This window comes from Sapajus apella, unplaced genomic scaffold, assembly GCF_009761245.1.
Source record: "Sapajus apella isolate SASKATOON/1434 unplaced genomic scaffold, GSC_monkey_1.0 scaffold7, whole genome shotgun sequence".
Classification (NCBI taxonomy): domain Eukaryota; kingdom Metazoa; phylum Chordata; class Mammalia; order Primates; family Cebidae; genus Sapajus; species Sapajus apella.
The window spans coordinates 7,527,329-7,547,550 of NW_022436947.1; the positions used below are offsets into that span (position 1 = coordinate 7,527,329).

General features: G+C 42.2%; 1 protein-coding gene and 1 long non-coding RNA gene across 2 annotated transcripts in view; one reads left to right on the forward strand and one right to left on the reverse strand.

The window, feature by feature from the left end:
• LRGUK (leucine rich repeats and guanylate kinase domain containing) overlaps nt 1-17,416 on the reverse strand; it is a 120,836-nt gene extending 103,420 nt beyond the window's left edge. Inside the window, exons 1-4 of the mRNA XM_032275949.1 lie at nt 17,107-17,416; nt 6,778-6,885; nt 4,386-4,467; nt 184-284 (exon numbers count right to left, since the gene is read on the reverse strand). Of these exons, the coding sequence (XP_032131840.1) occupies nt 184-284; nt 4,386-4,467; nt 6,778-6,885; nt 17,107-17,406 (591 nt within the window). The 5' untranslated portion in view covers nt 17,407-17,416. The remainder of the gene's footprint in view (nt 1-183; nt 285-4,385; nt 4,468-6,777; nt 6,886-17,106) is intronic.
• A 113-nt stretch (nt 17,417-17,529) lies between these two features.
• Nucleotides 17,530-19,399, forward strand: LOC116550151. Its single transcript, XR_004268254.1, has 2 exons — nt 17,530-17,703; nt 19,128-19,399. It is a non-coding gene; the product is annotated as an uncharacterized LOC116550151 (long non-coding RNA).
• Nucleotides 19,400-20,222: the final 823 nt, after the last annotated feature.

The following is a 20,222-nucleotide window of genomic DNA, read 5'->3' on the forward strand; positions in this document are numbered from 1 at the left end:
AAGACCATCTCCCTTTTCCAAAGTAAATGATATGCAAACCTTTTTTATTTCATTTCTGACTCTTAAATTACTTATCTCTGTATCTTATTCTCTCTGAATTCTCTGTTTGAGTGCTATTTTGCTCATTTAATGCACTTTTGCAAACCCCTTAACATGTATAATTAATGTATTCATAAAGCCTACCTTGAGGTTTTTGGGTGGCTTGAAATTGAAGAATGTAGTCAAATGATTTTGAGAAGCATTAAGTTCTAGGAGATAAGGCATACAACTCACACAAGATAAATCTGGGGGGAAAATAGATACAGAATAAGGTGAGCCAGGAAAATAACAAGACAAAGGCACTAAAAACAGCATACATGACCTCAGAATATTTTTAAATTATGATAGTTGCAAGGACACCTTAATTATTCCATATAAGTGAAAGAAATAAAATCAGGAGTATGTGAAACATACAAAAAAGTGTGGAAAACTCTCGATGAGTCAATCATTTAATCCTCTCCCCCCCCAGGGGGGTGGCCAACCCGTCTCCCTTATTTTGGGGGCAGCCAAGTAACCAATGCCTGCAGCCGCTTCCACGTGTATGCTCACTCTCCCGCTAACAATGAAATGCTACAGAAATTGCCAGCCTTTGAGAAAAGGATGAGAAGCAAAAGCCTTAGATAATCCTCTTGATAATTAGCCCCTAAATAACTAAATCGGATCTTTTCATAAAGAGTGGAAATGCCACAATTAGGAAACTCTCTTTGTTGCAAATTAAATTTTGTTTCAGTCGGACTTAGTGCTAGATCACATTAAGTATCTGAAGTGATGTAACTCATCACTGTTACTTGCTTTTGACTCCGGATTGGATCAAACATACATCTGAGTTTTGCATTTATCCCAAGCACAGACTTTGAATCTTGAATACTAAGTAAGGGACTACTGTGCTAATAAAGGACACCACTAATGAAATTACATATAAAAGATTAAAAAAATATGAACTATTGTTTTACCTTCCTTTGTGACTTTACAGCAGACACAGAGATAGCAGAATGAATTAGGGAAGGAATCGGGAATGGTTATAGCCCTAGTCTCTACCAGTAAGTCCTTTCTCCACCTGAAAATGGCAACAATACTAGCATTTCCCTCTCTCTCCTCATTCTAGATCATAGTATGTGCTGTTACAGCCCCCTGGGGGATGGCCTCTAGAGCAAGAATGGAGCCTCCTCACCCAAAGCCAAGCAAAGTGCATCTACCTTTCTCCAGGTGGCACAGACACATGCGGACCTGGGGAAGGAAGCCAGGCTGCAGCAGCTGGAACCCTGCCCTGAGGTGGGTGGGACACGCTGTGTAAGGGGCCTCCTGGTATCTTCCCTTCTCAAGAGTCACTGAAGCCAGAAATTCCCCTCCAATTTCTATGTTATTTCTCTGGACGAAACCATGCCCTTCCTTACTAAACGTAAATAGTTCTAGGAGAGACAATACTTTGAGACATTAACACTTTGGTGGAAATGAATCAGAAAATCCAGAAAGAACTCTTCGAGGAAACCTAAGGAGAAACTGTAATTGCTTTCCAATTGGTATCTATTTGTCGACGCTGAGCTCAGCTACATGTCTGTCAGTAGTGGTCTTAACTCCACTAATTTCCATGGGACCCCCAGACCCTCCTGAAAGATTATCTTTCTGTGGACAGGTAAATGAAGATCCTTCTTGAAGCAGAAGCAGCAGCTGGTGCTTGGTTAGAGACAAAGAGACGGTGATTTCATATACTGTAGTTAACCAGTGTTTTCATATCAAGACATGAAAAAGTTCCTGGGACCTTTGACTTGAGCTGGCCTGTTGTCCCCATCAGTGCAGTGACCACTTTGCCCACCAGAGGGCAGGAGCTCCTCGTGTCTCCAACTCTGGTTCTTGGCGTGTGGTCTGGGACCAGCGCCATCAGCCTCATCCAGGGGCTTATTTGAAATGCAAATTCCCAGGGCCCTCCCCAAACCTACCGAATCAGAAACCCCGAGAGTGGGGCCCAGAAATCTGTGTTATCAGGAAACCCAGGTGATTCGGATGCAGTCTGAAGTTTGGCCTATAGCAGGATACCAGTGGGGCTGTCATCATAAAAAGAAAAATGCGCTGTACCTTACACACAGGAGGTTTTCAATAGTTGATGAACTAATGAAATGCGCTGTCCAAGATTAATGAGGACTGATCCGGCTGAAGAGGAGCGCTTGGAGCATAACTGTGGGCTCCCTGCTCCTGTTTGCTGTCAGTACTGAGCATTGGCAAGGCCTCCCACCTCTCAGCAATTTCCTACCCAGCCCATGAAAACAACCTCAGAGGTGTGGAGTAGGCCAAGTGCTCCTGCCAGAAACGCTAGAAAAGGCCTTCTGATGATAATCATCTGAGATTTGCTTTAAAATAACCCTGGGGAAGGGGGGTAGGGAGGTATAGATGGGGTGATCATTGTTGAACCCAAATATTCATTCAATATTCTATTTGTGTACATATTTGTAATTTCCATAATAAAGCTTTAGAAAACTAGAAAATAATTTCAAAAACAGTAGCATTTTAAGAATGAAAAGGGGCTAGAATAGTTCTTAATCATTAGAAAGTAGACTTTAATTATTAGAGTCTTAGAAGACGGAAAAAAACAAAATCAAACAGAGAAGACATATCGGCAACATTTACATGTCATAAAAAAGGCAGGCAAAAGAAGCAAGCAGAAAGATTATCGGTGAAGAAAGCAGGTCAGAAGAAATGATTTGCTTACTTCCTTAGAAATTTAAAGAAAAAAACTGTACACTGTCAACTTCAAATAAGATCAGAAAATTAGAAACGAGGATCAAGCTTTGAAGAAAATTTGACAATGGTAGGACTAATTTCATTAAATGTGAACAAGGTGTCATAACAAATACATTACATCGAACCACAAACAGTGGAGTTAGAGTTGAAAGGATCAACTAAATAAAGACAGCAAACAAAGAATGAAAAATATGTATTTGTGAATCCCTGGTGCTCAATAACAAGGATAAAAGAGCTAACAGATTTAAAATGCAAAATGTAAGCCCGGGCACAGTGGCTCACACCTGTAATCTCGGCACTTTGAGAGGCCAAGGCAGGCAGATCGCTTGAGCCCAGGAGTTCGAGACCAGCCTGGGCAACACGGTGAAACCCCATGTCTATAATAAATATAAAAAGTTAGGCATGGTGGCATGTCTGTAGTCCTAGCTACTCAGGAGGCTGAGGTGGGAGAATCGATTGAGCCCAGGTTGTCAAGGCTGCGGTTAGCCATGATCACCACTGCACTCCAGCCTCAGTGACGGAGCAAGAAACTGTCTCGAAAATAAGATGGGTGGGCGAGGTGGCTCATGCCTATAATCCCAGCACTTTGGGAGGCTGGGGCAGGCAGATCACTTGAGGTCAGGAGTTGAAGACCAGCCTGGCCAACATGGCAAAACCCTGTCTCTACTAAAAATACAAAAAATTAGCCAGGTGTGGTGATGTGCACTTGAAATCCCAGCTACTCTGGAGGCTGACACAAGAGAATCACCTGAACCTGGGAGGTGGAGGTTGCAGTGAGCTGTGATTGTGCCACTGCACCCCAGCCTGGGTGACAGAGTGAGCCTCTGTCTCAAAAAAAATTTTTTTAATTAAAAATTTAAATAAGATTTTTAAAATGCAAAATAAAGAATGTAATAAAATGCAAAAGCAAAATAAAGAAAATCCATTAAAGAAAAAAACAAACTAATTCATCTATACTGAGTAACTAACAGAGGAAAAGAAATCATTAAATATTCAGGGAGTATTGAAGAAGGAATGATCGATCTCTTAAAAGGAAAAAATAAAGCCAACATTCCATCTCATGCTCTTTTTTTTTTTTTTTTTTTTTGAGACGGAGTTTCACTCATGTTACCCAGGCTGGAGTGCAATGGCGCGATCTCGGCTCACCGCAACCTCCACCTCCTGGGTTCAGGCAATTCTCCTTCCTCAGCCTCCTGAGTAGCTGGGATTACAGGCACGCACCACCATGCCCAGCTAATTTTTTGTATTTTTAATAGAGACGGGGTTTCACCATGTTGACCAGGATGGTCTCGATCTCTTGACCTCGTGATCCACCCGCCTCGGCCTCCCAAAGTGCTGGGATTACAGGCTTGAGCCACCGTGCCCGGCCCCCATCTCATGCTCTTAAATATCATTGACTGCATCTCAGCAACATTATAATATTGCAGATCTGTGCCTTTTTCTCTCTCATCAGTTATCGGTGCCTTTTTTGCATGGAAAACAAAGGAATAATATGTAAATTGATATACAAATTACTTATATCAAGTTTGGTATTATCAAACCGTATTACATACGTCAACATTTAAATTTTCAGATAATTCAGTGATCAATCTAGAATGACAATTACATACCTTCAATTTTATTTGCTGAAAGATCTAACTTCTGTAGGTGAACATATCCACAGAGAATGCTAACATCAATTAAATTACAACCCTGAGAAAACAAAAGGTAAAAGACTTTAATGTTGCTTTGACAGGTTACCACTCAGCCTCCTTGCAATAACTGTTGATGGAAAGAAATCCAGAATTTCTTTCACAAATATAGAAGTGAGAGAACAAAATCTGAAGCCTGCTACTAATAGGATCTTAAAACAGATGCCATTAAAAAAAAAAAAAAAAAAAAAAAAAAAGGCCTTCCTTTGAAGAAAATAATAGCTTAGGAAATTAGTGTTGCTAGCAAAAACGAATACAACATCAAAGGCCAATTTAAAGCAGTGTTCATGGAGACTGTTAGAACAGAGTTGTTGTTTTTTTTTTAAATCACACAATAGCAATAAAGACAAGTCCTTCATCTAGTAGAAAAAAAGAAAAAAATGTCTAGAATTTAAATGAAGTTTTAAAGAGCGTTCACACCTCATCAGGAGATCATTAATAACAATACTACCTAGGCCTTTACAGGGTTCATTTTCAAAGCTCTTTTGCAAGAGTCTCATCTGATCAAACACACCTGTGAAATCTGTAGGACAGCTTATTCCCAATTGAGAGATGAGGGGTGTGAGATACAGAGAGGTATGTTAACAGCCTGAAATCACACAGCAAGTTAGTGATAGAGAAGCAGTGTCTAAGTCTTTTGAATCCTTGTCCAAAATTCTTTGCAGGAAATCTTGATTCTACTGAGCTTCAGGTGAGATTGAGGGGAATTTGGTTTTTGTGGAACAAAGACGTCTTTGACTGTTTTATGTCGTGATGTCAGAGTCAGAATAAAGCGAACCAATGAACAGTCAATTATAAGCACGTTCTCATATAGAATAAAGGTGATTGTTTAATGAAGCCCATTAGAACAGTAATAATAAATACTTACTGAATACTGTGTACAAAGCATTGTGCTTGGAATGATGAGAAATACAATGATGGAAAAGAACTATATTATGCCCTTAAGAAACTTATGACTTTGGCAGGAGAGAAGATATGTACACAAGTAATAAGAGAAAGTGGAAAAAAAAATAACATGTAACGTAAGTAAGACATAAAGAAAAAAAAATCACCAAACTGGGCAACTCTAAGAAAGTGTATTCAGTAAGACAGGTTATTAAGGCAAAGTAATTCAACGTGTAATATCTCAAATGTAAGGAGGTCAGTGGCAAAATAAATTAAGCTTCAGTCCATCCAGCTGAAATAAGATTTAAAGGATTGCTATTTGGGGTAGATCAATTTAAGGCATAGCCCTACCTACATAAGTAGAATATTGATTGAAAGGGACTTGTGCGGGGATGCATTGGCTGCCGAAATTATATCCCATATTCCAGCATCGAACATGGTGCAATGCATACACGGTGCTCCTGTATGTTACTGCCTGACTGGCTGAGTCATCCATAAAATGTTATAAAGTGAAAATAGAAAAAGATTACAGTTTTAATATGCTGGCCTTGAAGGACATGCCACAGAGCCAGCAAAGGTGAAAAGAGCTTAACATTTCTTGTGTAGCCTTCTCATTCAAATCCAAGGCAGAGCAGGCTTACAGTGAATTACAGACCCTGTTGCCAAATCGTGGTGCCATGGTAAAATTTCAATGCGCTTTTTTTTTTCTCATATGTACCTAAATTTACTTTGTGGATCTCCAATGAATATTTAATGCTTTATAATATAAGGAAGTGAAACGACTTAAATTGTTTTCCTAAGACCACAGAGAAACAAAATGAGGAAAGCAGCAAGTATTCCCAGCAGTTTGCTCTTACAGCCTCTCTTCTGATAAAATGGAAGACAAGATTTTGTGCTACCGTATGACGCGTGCTGAAATCTTAAAAACTGATGAATAATAACAGATTCTTTTCTTTAATGATAGGTATCTTGTGGAAAGTAAGATATAGCTCAAAGCCTCTTATTTCTTGACATACTTAGTGGGGAAAGTCAATATCAAAATACTTTGTACCCCTGGATTCAGATGTGTAGTGCTGCTTCCACTGATCAGAGAGAAAATTCTTAAAGAGTCTTTGATTGGTTTTACAGAATCAAATTCAACCTCCTGGAAAGAAAGCATTGATTACTATAATATAGACCACTTAAAATGAAAGAAATAGAGTGTGAAGAGAATGAAAACTAAGAAATTGGGGGGGGGCGGATTACTGGATTGGTCAGGGCTCTTTGAAGTCTAATATTTACATTAATATCTCTCATCACCAGTCTTTATCAAATGCAAGGCTCCAAGATTTGCTGCCACCACAAAAGCTATGAGTACTGAAGAAAATAAATATGGTCCAGCCAATGTCAGGCTGCAGGCAGCCAGTGGAGATTTTGGCATACTCACTGATAAAGTTAGATTGAGGTAGACTTGCTCAGTCCCAGACCCTGAGCGCCCCAACTGATGGAGTGCTTCAGCCACGGCCTCCTCTCTCAGGACCCCATCAAATTCCTTCTGTTAAAAAAAAAAAAAAGCCAGAAAGGTAGACAAAGAAAAGACTCTCATTAGAAAAGAAACAATCTACCTTGTCATATGCAGCACTTACTTAGTATATTCTATACCCAGGAGCTGAGCCCTCCAAAATTTACCAATATCCCCCCAAAAATTCAGTGTTGATAACATATACGTATTACATATAACTAACTATCTGCTGGCTGAGCACAGTGGCTCACGCCTGTAATCCAGCACTTTGGGAGACCGAGGTGGGCAGATCACAAGGTCAAGAGATCAAGAATATTGTGGCCAATATGGTGAAACCCTGTCTCTACTAAATATAAAAAAATTAGCTGGGTTTAGTGGCACGTGCCTGTAGTCCCATCTACTCAGAGGTTGAGACAGTAGAAACGCTTGAACCCGGGAGGCGGAGGTTGCACTGAGCCGAGATTGTGCCACTGCACTCTAGCCTGGGCAACAAGAGTGAAACTCCATCTCAAAAAATAAAATAAAAGAACTATCTGCCAAATCAATGTTTTCATTGCCACTGTTTTTTTCAGGTGGTCATTTGTGTTAGACATTCAAAGTTGAGTGAATATTGTAGCAGTAGAAGCAGCAGTGTCAGTGGTGGTATTGATTGAGTGCTTCTCTAATCTAGACACTGTGCTAAGAGCTCTCAATAGATTAACTCATTGAATCCTTTGGACAACACTGAGATAGGTACTCTTATCTCCACCTTACAGACTGAAAAACGAAGGTTTGGAAGTTCTCACCTGAAACCAAACAGTATGTGACAGAGCTGGAATGAAAATCCCAATCTGTCCAATCCCAGGGCAGTTCTCCAAAACTGCCCTAACCATTGCGTTTAACTGCTTGCCCAGACCCCAAAGGATGGTTACATCAAATTAAACCAATTATTTTTCTAAATCTGGTATTCTTGCTGGAGAAAACAGGTCCTTCAGTTCAATTAGTCAATGTTGCTAGATTTATAAAATTTACAAGATTATTAAAAAGGTGATGATTGGCCAGGCACAGTGGCTCACACCTGTAATCCCAGCACTTTGGGAGGACGAGGTGGGTGTATCACGAGGTAAGGAGTTCAAGACAAGCCTGGTCACGGTGGTGAAACCCTGTCTCTACTAAAAATACAAAAATTAGTAGGGTGTGGTAGAGGGCACCTGTAATCCCAGCTACTGAGGCAGGAGAATCACTTGAACCTGGGAGGAAGAGGTTGCAGTGAACCAAGATCACACCACTATCCTCTAGCCTGGGCAACAGAGCGAGATTCTGTCTCAAAAAAAAAAAAAAGGTGATGATCATTTCCATAAGGAGGTTGCCCCTTGGTCTATAGACATCACACAGACCAATGTCAGCCTGACATGCCCTTCCTCCAACAATGACAGACAAAAGAGATAACAGGTGGGTCAGTACAGCTAGTGCTCGACTTACGACCATGGTGGGGACCACGGACTGGTCATAACACGATTTGGTCGTAAGTTGAGTAGGCTATATGTACAGTTGAAATGGTGCACGCGGAGATGGTAGTGCTGCTGGAAGCTGGTCCGCACAGTCATACGCCCAGCTGGGCAACGTTTGCGCTGCCAGACGCGGAGCAGTCGTGGCTAGCGATTGTGGTCGTAAAGTCGAATGGTCATAAGTTGCATAGGTGGTAAGTCGATCAATACCTGTACTAGGTTTGTGCTGCCTTCAACTTCATAATGACCAACACATTAACGCTGACATCAACACGAGGACACGAAACATAGTAATCACATCAGTCACACCGACATAACTAACCATGACTAGCATGTAGACTATGATGGCAAAATATCCCTTTTCTAAGTCCTCTCTATGAATTCAGGAACAAACAAAGCTGCTCCAGCCGTAGGTACTGACGACATACTCGCGTAGGCTTGTGTTATTATATAGACTTTCTTTCCCCACAAGTTTCCACTGATCCAGGCAAGTAAATATCACCAACATGGACAGCGTGTGGCTTCAGAATTGGGCAGGCATGGTTTGAACCCCAGCCCTGCCATTTTGGATGTGTGACTTTGGGGACGTAAAGTTTTCACTGAGCCTTGTAGTTTTCAGCTATAAATAGGAAACGGTATTACCTTTGAAGAAGTACAGGACAGGTTGCCCTAAAATATGCCACGTTGGTATATTGATTATTTTGAGCTGAAGGGACTTGAAATACAGCAAATGCAGGGAGAGACTCTTTCTGAACTCCCTTTAACTGCCTAAAGGCAGATCCTCCAAAAGAAACTCAGTTGTCCTAAATTCCCACCTTGGTGGTTTCATCAAACACAGAAGATTGACTCTTACTCACCCCAGGAGAGGAGACCAGGAGTCAATGTCACACTCAGACAGACTTTGTCACAAACTCTCACACCTCACATCTGCTTTTCTAAGGGACTATCCATTCCCTAAAAAGCATTTATTCTCCCCTAAGTGACCTGCATCCCTTCTCCCCTTCCTCTATTAAGATGGTACATAACTTCTCAATTCTCACTGCTTTTTTCATTATTCACTTTTATTTTTCCTGCAATGTGCCCCACAAACATTAAACATTTATTAAAATTAGTATATACATATATATATTATATGTATATATATTCATATTTTATATATATATGTGTATATATATATATAATTTTCCTCCTGTTAATCCACCTATTTTCAGTTTATTTTATAGACACAGCTATAAAAGCTAGGAGTGTAGAGGGAAAGTCTTTCCTTCCCTACACCTTCTTTTAATATTTTTGGAGAAAGAAAAAAAATGGATATACAACCCACAGCACAGTATGCACAACACAGTGTTCCCAGTAGATGACAATTTTGTTATTGCTAATTGATGAAGTCAGAAATTCCACATCTTAATGTTTCACTCACCCACGCCAATCAGCCTGTTCACAAAATGGGCAAAACACATTTACTTTTCTAAATAAAGTTCTAGTTTATTATGTAAGGCCTGGGAAGTAATGTCACCTTCCCTCCAAACTTTCCACCTAGCCCTCTGAAGTTCATCTGGCCCCCTCCGTTTCCTGGAAATATGAAAACAGTGCATCTTTGCTTATAGCAGGTGGATGCCTATTTTCAACTTAGCCATTGACATGGAGAGGAGCGCATGTTGTCAGCATTTTTCCATGTCCCCAACACAGCTCTCTGCACAATAGCCTCCTCACACCTCCTGAGGTTCCTGACACGTGGCAGTATTATGTCTTCCCCTTCCAACATTCAATCATTTTCAAACTCCTGTCGCTATCTTGAGTGGCTTCAGAATCCCTGTGGATGGCCATCCAACGCTCCCTTCCTAACACATGCACACATGCACATTTCTTTACTGTCTTAACTCCAGACAGCTTACTCTCACGGCCATGCCCTGGACCTAGCCATCATGCTAAACTGCTCCATCCTGGAAACCTCCGACTCCAGTATTCCACTCTAATCCTACAATGGCTTACCCTTCAACCTATCTGGCACCTGTTGAACTTGTTCTCTGACCACAACAAAATCTCCAGTCTGTTCACAGATAGACATATTTCTCAGAGTCTATCTGTTCCCTTCTGACAATATTCCCTTCCCTATTGAGCAGCCCATGGGCAATTCTTTTTTTCTTCTTCTTTTCTTTTTTTTTTTTTTAGACACGGTCTTGCTCTGTCTCCTGGGCTAAGGTGCAATGGTTTGATCTCAGCTCACTATAGCCTTGACCTCCCAGGCTTAAGCCATCCTCCCACCTCAGCCCCCAAAATAGCTGGGACTATAGGCATGTGCTACCATGCCTGGCTAATTTTTATATTTTTTTTATATAAAAAAATATATAAAACGGAGTTTCACCATGTTGCCCAGGCTGGTCTCAAACTCCTGGACTCAAGCAATCAGCCTACTTCCGCCTCCCAAAGTGCTGAGACTACAGGCATGAGCCACCACACCTGGCCCCATGGGCAATTTCAATTTTTCTCTATCTATCTTCAAGTCTCTGATCCTGGTCCCCCCTGGTTGCAGCTACCCATCCATATACAAATCTGAATCAAGTTCACAATCAACTGCTTTATTGAGGTAGGACTGTGTCATGTTCATCATTCATCAGGGGGAAAAAAGTCTGTATAGAGTTCTAGCACATGTAGCTTGGCTCAGTGGATGAGACATGGTGAATAAGTGAACAGCTATATGTATATGTGAGCCAAGAAATAGTATTACAGGCAAAGGGGGCAGCACGTACAAAATCCCAAAGGCAAAGGCAAGCATGGCCCATTGAGAGAATGATGAAGGTTCAGGATGGCTGAAGCCTAAGGGAGAAGGAGGCAAACAGTGCCTCACACATGGTGAGTGCTCAAACGTGGGTTGAATGAATGAAAGCACCTTCTCTCTACCCGCTAGCTGCTGAGTGGGCTGGAGAAGATCCCACAACCATGCATCCTGGAGTCCCTGTAAAGCTGAATTTTAGCTGCGCCTCTTTGCTATTAAACAGTCTCCCGTTCTTCATCGGCCCCTTTTCAACTCCCCTTCTTGACTAGCTCAGCTCTCCATCAGTCTCAAGCTGTGCAGAGCCTCAGCTCCATTGCCCTCTTCTCAACTAATGACCTTCTCTTCTGCTTCCAAGGCAAAATGGAAGCTCTCAGATGTTAACCCTCTCAGCTTCCTAGAAGCACCTGCCCTAACGTTTCTCACTTAGGTCTAGAGGAAGACTGTGTTCTCTCTACTCAGGGTCCCACCCCCTTCTCTTTCCTCAGGGACCACTTTTGGCCCCTTTTGTCTGTGTTTGGAGCCCACCACTCTCTACTGTTCCCACTCCAGCTATAAAAGTATGGTAGACTCTACCATCCTACAAAGGCTTCCTTCAGTCTGGCAGCTTCCTTGAGCTATAAACTGGAGTTTCCTTTAATAACCAATCTTCTCTAGAGTTGTTTTTTATGCCTTAGCTCTCCTTCCCTCACCTATCACCTCTTCTTCAACTTCACTTAGCTTCCTGACTTCACCACTTCCTAAAAATCAGGTGGGCCACTGTCTCCAGTGACCCTCAGATAGGCAAAATGAATGAGCACTTTTTAGGCCTCTTCCCACTTAATCTATGTGTAGTATAACCCATTCCCATGTTCTTTCTTTTTTCTTTTGAGACAAGGTCTTGCTCTGTCACCCAGGCCAGAATGCAGTGGCATGATCATAGCTCACTGCAGCATCCAACTCCTGGGCTCAAGGGATCCTTCTGCCTCAGCCTCCCAAGTAGCTGGGACTACAGGTGCATACCTCACTATGGCCGGTCAGCTAATTTTTTTTTTTTCAATTCCTTTGTAGAGATGGGGTCTCACTATGTTACCCAGTGTAGTCTCAAACTCTGTAGTCTCAAAGCCTCAAGCCATCCTCCTGCCCTTGGCTCCCAAAGTGTCAGGATTTCAGACATGAGCCAGTGAACCCAGTCATCACGTTCCTAAGACACCTGGCTTCCCTATCATATAGGTCTTCTTTCTCCTCCTGCTTCTCTTACCAGTCCTTCCCAATTTTCCTCCCTGCTTCTTCATCTGCCTACCGCTTAAATATCCTTCATATCTGTACCTTTATGGTTCTATTCGTGGCTTTTTCCCTCCCATCCCTTCCTGAATGATTTTCCAGAATCTAGTGGTAATGATTCCCATGTCTCCTATTCTGAGATCCCTCCCTGATTTCTAGTCATGTGGTTCCTATATCCAACTCCTTAACACAGCTCTGTCTGTCCCTGATTCCTATGATAGATAATGGCCTTAATATTACCCCAGACCATGCCATAGGCCTAACAGCCATCCTAGACTTCTAATATTTAATTTGTAAATGAACCATCTTAAATACTTTAAATATGTTTTTAACTTTAGCTTCCTTTCCATTCCCACTGCCACTGCCTTAATCCAAGCTCTTCTCGCTCCCCTGGAATTTGCCAGAATCTTCTCACTGATCTCCTTGCCTCCAGTCTTACAATCCTCTAATCTAATCCCACCTGGCCAACGGAGCAGTTCCCCACTGTGTAGAGACCCCAGTCCAAGTCCCCACAACATCCCAGTGCCCTTTACAATCTCATTCCTCCCTAGGCTGCTGCTGCTGCTGCTTTTTTTTTTTTTTTGAGATGGAGTCTTGCTCTGTTGCCAGGCTGGAGTGCAGTGGCAAGATCTTGGCTTGCTGCAACCTCCGCCTCCCAGGTTCAAGCAATGCCCCTGGCTCAGCTTCCCATCTAGCTGGGACTACAGGTGTGCGCCACCACGCCCAGCTGATTTTTTTTTTTTTAACGGGCTTTCACCATGTTAGCCAGGATGGGCTCCATCTCCTGACCTCGTGATCTGCCTGCCTCAGCCTCCCAAAGTTCTGGGATTACAGGCATGAGCCACCGCGCCGGGCCCACCAGGCTGCTTCATCTGTTCTCACCTGTAACTCATCGGTAGGAAAGGCTGCTACCTGCCTGTCCACACAGCACCTCTCTGCCCAGGCAAGAGTCTCCTTCCCCTGAATCCTGCCATGTCCCTGCAATCCAGCTGACAACTGTATTCATCTCTTTACGGCATACCACAAGTATGCTGAATTGCTATGATTTACTCATATTCTTATCTCACTTTGAAAGCAGGAACTGTGCATGTCTTCAATCATGTTCTCATCTTTTTCTGCCATTACTGTTATTATTTATTGCAGCCATAATTTTTTGAGAGTCTACTCTGTATCAGACACTACAGTAAGAACTTTAAATATCGAGTTTCTTATTAAATTTGATGTTCATAACTATCCCAGGAGTAGGTATTATTATCCATATTAAGGGACTGAAAAGAAGTGTTTTTCATGCATCAATTTTTGGGCCCAGATACTTCTGCTCTGTACAGTCAAAGCAATCACGCAGTAAATGCTTGTTCAATGAAGGCTAAATTAATCAACTCATTTAATGGGCTGCAGTTAGCAGATAAAAACATGTAAGTTACCATTTGTATTAACTGCATCAAAAATATATTATGATAAGCATTTAACATATAGGATCTCATTTAATTCTCACAATTCTATAGGTATTGTTATAATTCCCACATTAAGAATGAGAGAGGTTGCCAGTCACGGTGGCTCATGCCTGTAATCCCAGCAATTTGGGAGGCTGAGGTGGGCAGATCACCTGAGGTCAGGAGTTTGAGACCAGCCTGACCAACAAGGAGAAATCTCGCCTCTACTAAAAATACAAAATTAGCCAGGTGTGGTGGTGCATGCCTAAAATCTCAGCTACGTGGGAGGCTGAGGCAGGAGAATCGCTTAAACCTAAAAGGTGCAGGTTGTGGTGAGCTGAGATCATGCCATTGCACTCCAGCCTGGGCAACAAGAGCAAACCTCTGTCTGAAAAAAAAAAAAAAAAAAAAAAAAAAATGACAGATGTTAAGTAACTTGCTCAAGATCTCACAACTAACAAAAAGGCTCAAACACAAATGTTGTGTTTGAACAGGTGGTCCATACTGCCTCCCTTAATTCATGAGGGCTTCTGAGGTTTAAGGCAAATTGCATTAAAGGCACTCAATAGTCATTGTGACCATGATAGCACTGCAAATAGTCACCAGGCTAAGATGGGAATAATAAATCACTGAACATGACTTTCCAAATTTTTAAAACTTGGTTTCAGCTTATTTAGCATATTAATATGTGTGCAATACTATGAAAAGCCAAAATAGAATAAAAACACGAAATTAGGCCGGGCGCGGTGGCTCAAGCCTGTAATCCCAGCACTTTGGGAGGCCGAGGCGGGTGGATCACGAGGTCAAGAGATCGAGACCTTCCTGGTCAACATGGTGAAACCCCGTGTCTACTAAAAATACAAAACATTAGCTGGGCATGGTGGCGCGTGCCTGTAATCCCAGCTACTCAGGAGGCTGAGGCAGGAGAATTGCCTGAACCCAGGGGGCGGAGGTTGCGGTGAGCCGAGGTTGCGCCATTGCACTCCAGCCTGGGTAACATGAGTGAAACTCTGTCTCAAAAAAAAAAAAAAAAACACGAAATTAGAATGTAAATGGAAGCAATAATGAGCCTGTTCCACACGTCTTACAAGCCAAAAAGGGATAACTAGTTCATGTCAGCCCCTTCTATGGTTTGTTAATGGCATACTGAAGACCGATTAACAATGGTGCTAATGAACCCCATAGCCAAAGAGCTATGTGTTAATTACAATAACAAAGTATACTCGTGGTTCATTTGTGAATTCCTCTGGGGGGAAGCTGGTGGAAACCATACAAACATCTCAATGTTGCAAAAACACTGCTAGAGTTTTATTACAGTCACTGTTAAAGATAGCAAAGTAAATAAACAAAAGACAAAAGAAGTAATAACAGAGTAATTAATTGCTTTCTATGGTCAACTTTAAGCAAAACTAACGGCAACTATCTCATGTATAAATAAGCAAGTAGGAAAAGAGGAAAGACAAAAGGGGGATGAGATGGGGGAGAAAAAAAAACAGGCCAACTGTTGAAAGTGAACAGAAGGACATTACAAAGGAAGGGGAACCCAAGTGGTTAATAGAAGAATCAGAGTAACAGAAGACGCTGCAGGTTGGAGAGGGGAGAAGAAGCAGCAAGGCAAATGAGGAAAGTAGTTTCTGAAAGGGAACAGGCATAGCAGAGAAATATATCTGGCCTCAAGGAAAAAAGGTGACTATGAATAGATGCAAAGAGGGGAAACCAGAAGAATATTACAGAATGAGGGTAATAAAAATATCCTAGGCTGGGCACAGTGGCTCATACCTGTAACACCAGCACTTTGGGAGGCGGAGATGGGCAGATGGCTTGACCCCAGGAGATCAAGACCAGCCTAGGCAGCATGGCGAGCGTCCCCCCAACCCCCCGTCTCTACAAAAACCACAAGAATAAGCCAGGCGCTGTGGTGTACACCTGTAGTCCCAGCTACTCAGGAGGCTGAGGTAGGAAGATTGCTTGAGCCTGGGAGGTCAAGACTGCAGTGAGCCATGACCGCACCACTGTATTCCAGTCTGCGTAACAGAGTAAGACCCTGTGAAAGGAAGAAGGGGAGGGGGTAAGACCCTGTGAAAGGAAGAAGGGGAGGGGAGGGGAGGAGAGAGGAGGGGAGGGAAAGGAAGGAAGGAAAGGGAGGGGAAGGGAAGGAGGGAAAGAAAAGAAAAAAGGAAGGAAGGAAGGAAAAGAAAGAAATGAAAGAGAAGGGGACAGAAGGGAAAGGAAAGAAAGAAGAAAGAAAGAAATTCTACACTTTTATATTACATTTACTTCTTAAAATAATTTGATGCAATTTATACTGCCAAGGAAAAAGAAATGAGAGAGAAAACCTAAAGGAAACTTTGAAATTAAGAAAAAATATTGAATCTGAGTTTCCTGGCAGCCAAGACAAAGAGAAAAACCTAAGCGTATTAAAAGAAAGCAAATTAAATTACACTTTTGAAAGAAAGCAATTTATTAGACACCAAGAGAAAAAACTGATGTGATGAGAAGTGGAAAAGACAGGAAGACTGCAATGGACTAAGAAAGGAAAAGGACGATAATACGCGTAAGAAAGAGGTGGAATTGTGTGGTGGTCTGAAGAGGTATTGCAGGAAGGAGGGAATCAAGTCCTGTGAAAGGTGAAGCCACCACCCCAGTCAATACAGGTGGGATGATGGGAACATCATCCTAAAATACTCCCACAGTGAGCTGGCTGTTTGAACATTTTAGGGCTCCCTTCTGGTATATGTGCATGTTGCTTGTATAAGACATATGCCCCTGACAGAAGTAATGTATTCAACTTTTAAGTCACTTAGTCTTTGAGGAAGCACTTTCAAAAGAGTTTTTTTTTTTTTTTTTTTTCCGTGGAAGGAGGCTGACGGGACTAGATCTGGGGCAGAATGTGGAAGTATTTTATAGCCATGGGCAACAGGTGCTGGAATGCCAGAGATGAGCTCTGCCCATTTATAATACTGTCAAAGTATAAATTTTAAAAAGCTAAAGCCATAATTCCCAGACAATTATCTACTCTTTCAAAGTGACGCTGTGTTAACTTGACTCATAAGAAATCAAATGTGTCAATTAAAAAGAAAGGAGATATTTAGAGATATTTCAGGCAGGGGGTGAGAAAACGGAATAACAAACAAGGGAAGAAAAGAGAGGGAATAGGCGTTCCTGGAGGCGAGAGAGCCTGAGAAGGTGTGGGAAGCTTCGGGCTGGTGGGGGTGCATCGGGAGCTACAGCTCAAGTAGCAGGGCCGGACGGCTGGACGAGACAGCCAGGGAGTGAGGGGTAGAGGGGGAAGGCACACCTCCAAATTCAGCATTTCGGACTCTGAGGACTCCTCGGATTCCGCCTCGCCCTCGCCCAGGTCCTCGTCTCCGTCCGCGTCCAGCTCCTGATAGCGGTGCATGAGCTGCTGGAGCAGGTAGGCGGAGGCTGTGTTGGGCGTGCCTTTCGTCTTGTGCCCCATGGGAAAAGAAGACCGGCAAGGCTGACGCTCCTCTTCTGCGAGAAACTGTAACGACTGAGCTCCAGTTCGGAATCTGCCCAAGCCTCTCAGGAGAGAGGCAGCTCTAGTCCTCAGGAGAGCCCTCTCGGAGGCCGCCATCTTGTTTAGTGGGGTTGCCTAGGAGACTGACGCTCGGCAGGAGGAGCCGCAGGGGATTCTGGGGCCTGTAGTCTCCTCCGCGCTTGCTTGCCTTCTGCATGCGGGGGCAGGGGGTGCTCCACTCGACTTGCCTTTTTCTCAACCTCTTCTGTTGTTCTTCTCCCTTTGATCCGTTCTATTACCTTGTCTTTCTTGTTTTCACATCTTTTCGCTACACCCCCTTTCTTGGTTTCCGGCTGTTTCCTCCCTACCCTGAGACGCCTCTTAGAGCTTTATCATCCCACGCTAGGATCGCAGGTACGCCTCCGTTCCCGCTTCATTCGCAAAGGGCTCTTTCCGAAGAGTCGTACTTTGGAAGTGTCTAATGTCTCTAAAGCTGTCTGTAGGAAAGCTAGTACCACTGAAATTTATGCAGAGCGCGACGCTAGTAGATGAGGGTGCATACAAGTGAAATGGAAGGCATTGTTTCTGTCCTTATGATTTAATTGCAGATAATAAAGAGAAACTACAAGACAACGCCTGAGAGCTGATTTGCAATTAATTTACATTCCCCACCCCTACCCCCCCCAATGATAAGCCTTGTCCTTGGGGAGAAAAACTGGCAGTGGTCTAACCATCCAAACAGAAAGAGAAAAAATTGCTGTCAAATTGACACTGTATCTGAAAGCATCTGAAAAGCTATTAGCATCCCATAAATAATTATATTAGTCAAGTGACCTGCATTGGCAATTATTTTAATCTTGTTGCATAGGCTGTCTTTGCAGTTAAAAAAAGAAAATACTCTTGCAAGATAACAAAGCGTGATTTTATGCTAGTGTGATTTTATGTGACCCAAATCCCATAGCCTTAAGCTCCACAAAGTCGACACTCTATAGAAAAGCAAAATGAAAATTATAGTAACTATTATTGCCATAGTGATGACAATAGAGATCCTTGCAGGGAAGTAACCCTCATCCTCCTGGCCTTACAGGGCCTTTCTGCACGCTTCAATGACAGCAGTTGCAAATACAAAATGATCCTGTCAATTGCTGTCAGGGGAGAAGGAGAAAAAATCCTTATGGACACCATCCATTGAATTATCTTTCTCAGTGCTTGAGGGACCGTTAAAACTGACATCAAGCTTCCAGAATTACCTTCCTTCATTATCTTGCTAGTCATAAATGTAAAGGCCACAGCGAAAGTATCTCTTTCTGCCAGGCTCATCTTGCTTCTTGCTTATTTCTTTTTCCAGTAAGTAGAGATTCCTCCAGGGGAATTTTCCCCACCCTTAACCTTGTAGGGCCTGGTTTCAGCTAAGTGACATAAGGAAGAATCTGGCAGAAAGTATAAAAATGCACATCTCAATTGTTTTTCTTTTTTCGATAATTTAATCAGCATATCTAGTGAGTTTTGCCAATGTCAGTCTATCGAGAAGAGTGTCTGAAGGCAGTCAAAGAATAATTTTCAAAAATTTAAAAACAGGATTCTTATATAAAAAAGTAGAATGAAGCACATGTGAAAGATTCTGTTCAACTCACAAATTAATGAAGAAATCAGGAAGATAGTAATCAGGTATTCAGAGTCCATGAGAAAAGACATTCTGAAATAAGTTTGCCAAGTTATAGACAAAACTGGTTAATGTCCTACAGGGCAATCACACTATAGCCTTTGAGGTTATAGATTCTACACATTTTGTCTCCTTTCATCTTCTCATCTACCCTCTGTCTATCCTCATTAGACAGATAAGACCACTGAGCCTCAAAGAAGTTAAATAACTGGCCAAATCAGTTGGCGGTGCTGAAATCCAAACCTAGAAGGACCAGCTCCACGGTCTACCTTCAACTACTGCTTTTGCGTGTGAAAAAAATGTGAGGCAAGATAAAGCTACGCAATAAGAGGTCTCAGAAGAAAAAATACATCAGCCAAGGTTTTTAAAGTATCAGTAAAAGAATTCATTCAGAGAAAAACTTTTTCATATAGAACCATAAAATATAAAATCAGAAGGAAACTACAAGTCCATCTTATCCCATTTCTTTTTACAGAAGAAATATAGCCTTCAGGGGATAATGGCTTGGCCCAAATTGCCTGACTTGTTAGCAGCAGATCAGGAATTAGAGTCTAGACCTCTTGTTGCTCAGTTTTTGCTCTTGCTAATTCACCAAACTGCTCACTAGGTTAGACTTTTACTAATAGAATCCCTACTCTGGGATTCTGGGCATCAAAATACAAGGCGTTGTATCCATAAAACAAGTTATTTTATAAGAGAAGACAGAATTAGACAGAGGGAGAGGAGGTGAGGGGAGGAAATATTTATTCTTAACCCTTCTCATTAGTACAAAAACATCAATAATCACTTCCATATATTCATTGCTTACTGTAGTACTGTGCTAAGTGCTACACACATATCTCATTTAATTATTCCAATGGCCCTCTGAAATAGGATTGACTTCCCTATTTTCAAAGGAGAAGAAAGAGGCCCAAAGATGGTAATTGCCCAGTTACAAAATTTGTGTCTAAAGTGGCATTCCAACTCAGGTCTTCCTAGATCTAAAGCCCCTGAAATAACTATTATTACTCTTCTTTCTCCAAAAGTATGAATTAGTTTCTCAGGAATGTATCACGAGACATAGAGAACCTGTGTGTGCATGTCTGTGCGTGTGTGTGTGTGTGTGTGTGTGTGTGTGTGTGTGTGTGTGTGTTGGAGCAGGAAGGAAGACCTCAAGTTCTGGGACCAGGGAATGATGTGAGGTGGGCAAGGACATTGGGATCTGATCGTTACAGAGAGCAGGGTCTTCTGTGATAGGCTTGGATCCTTGCCACCTTGGGTGAGAGGAAGG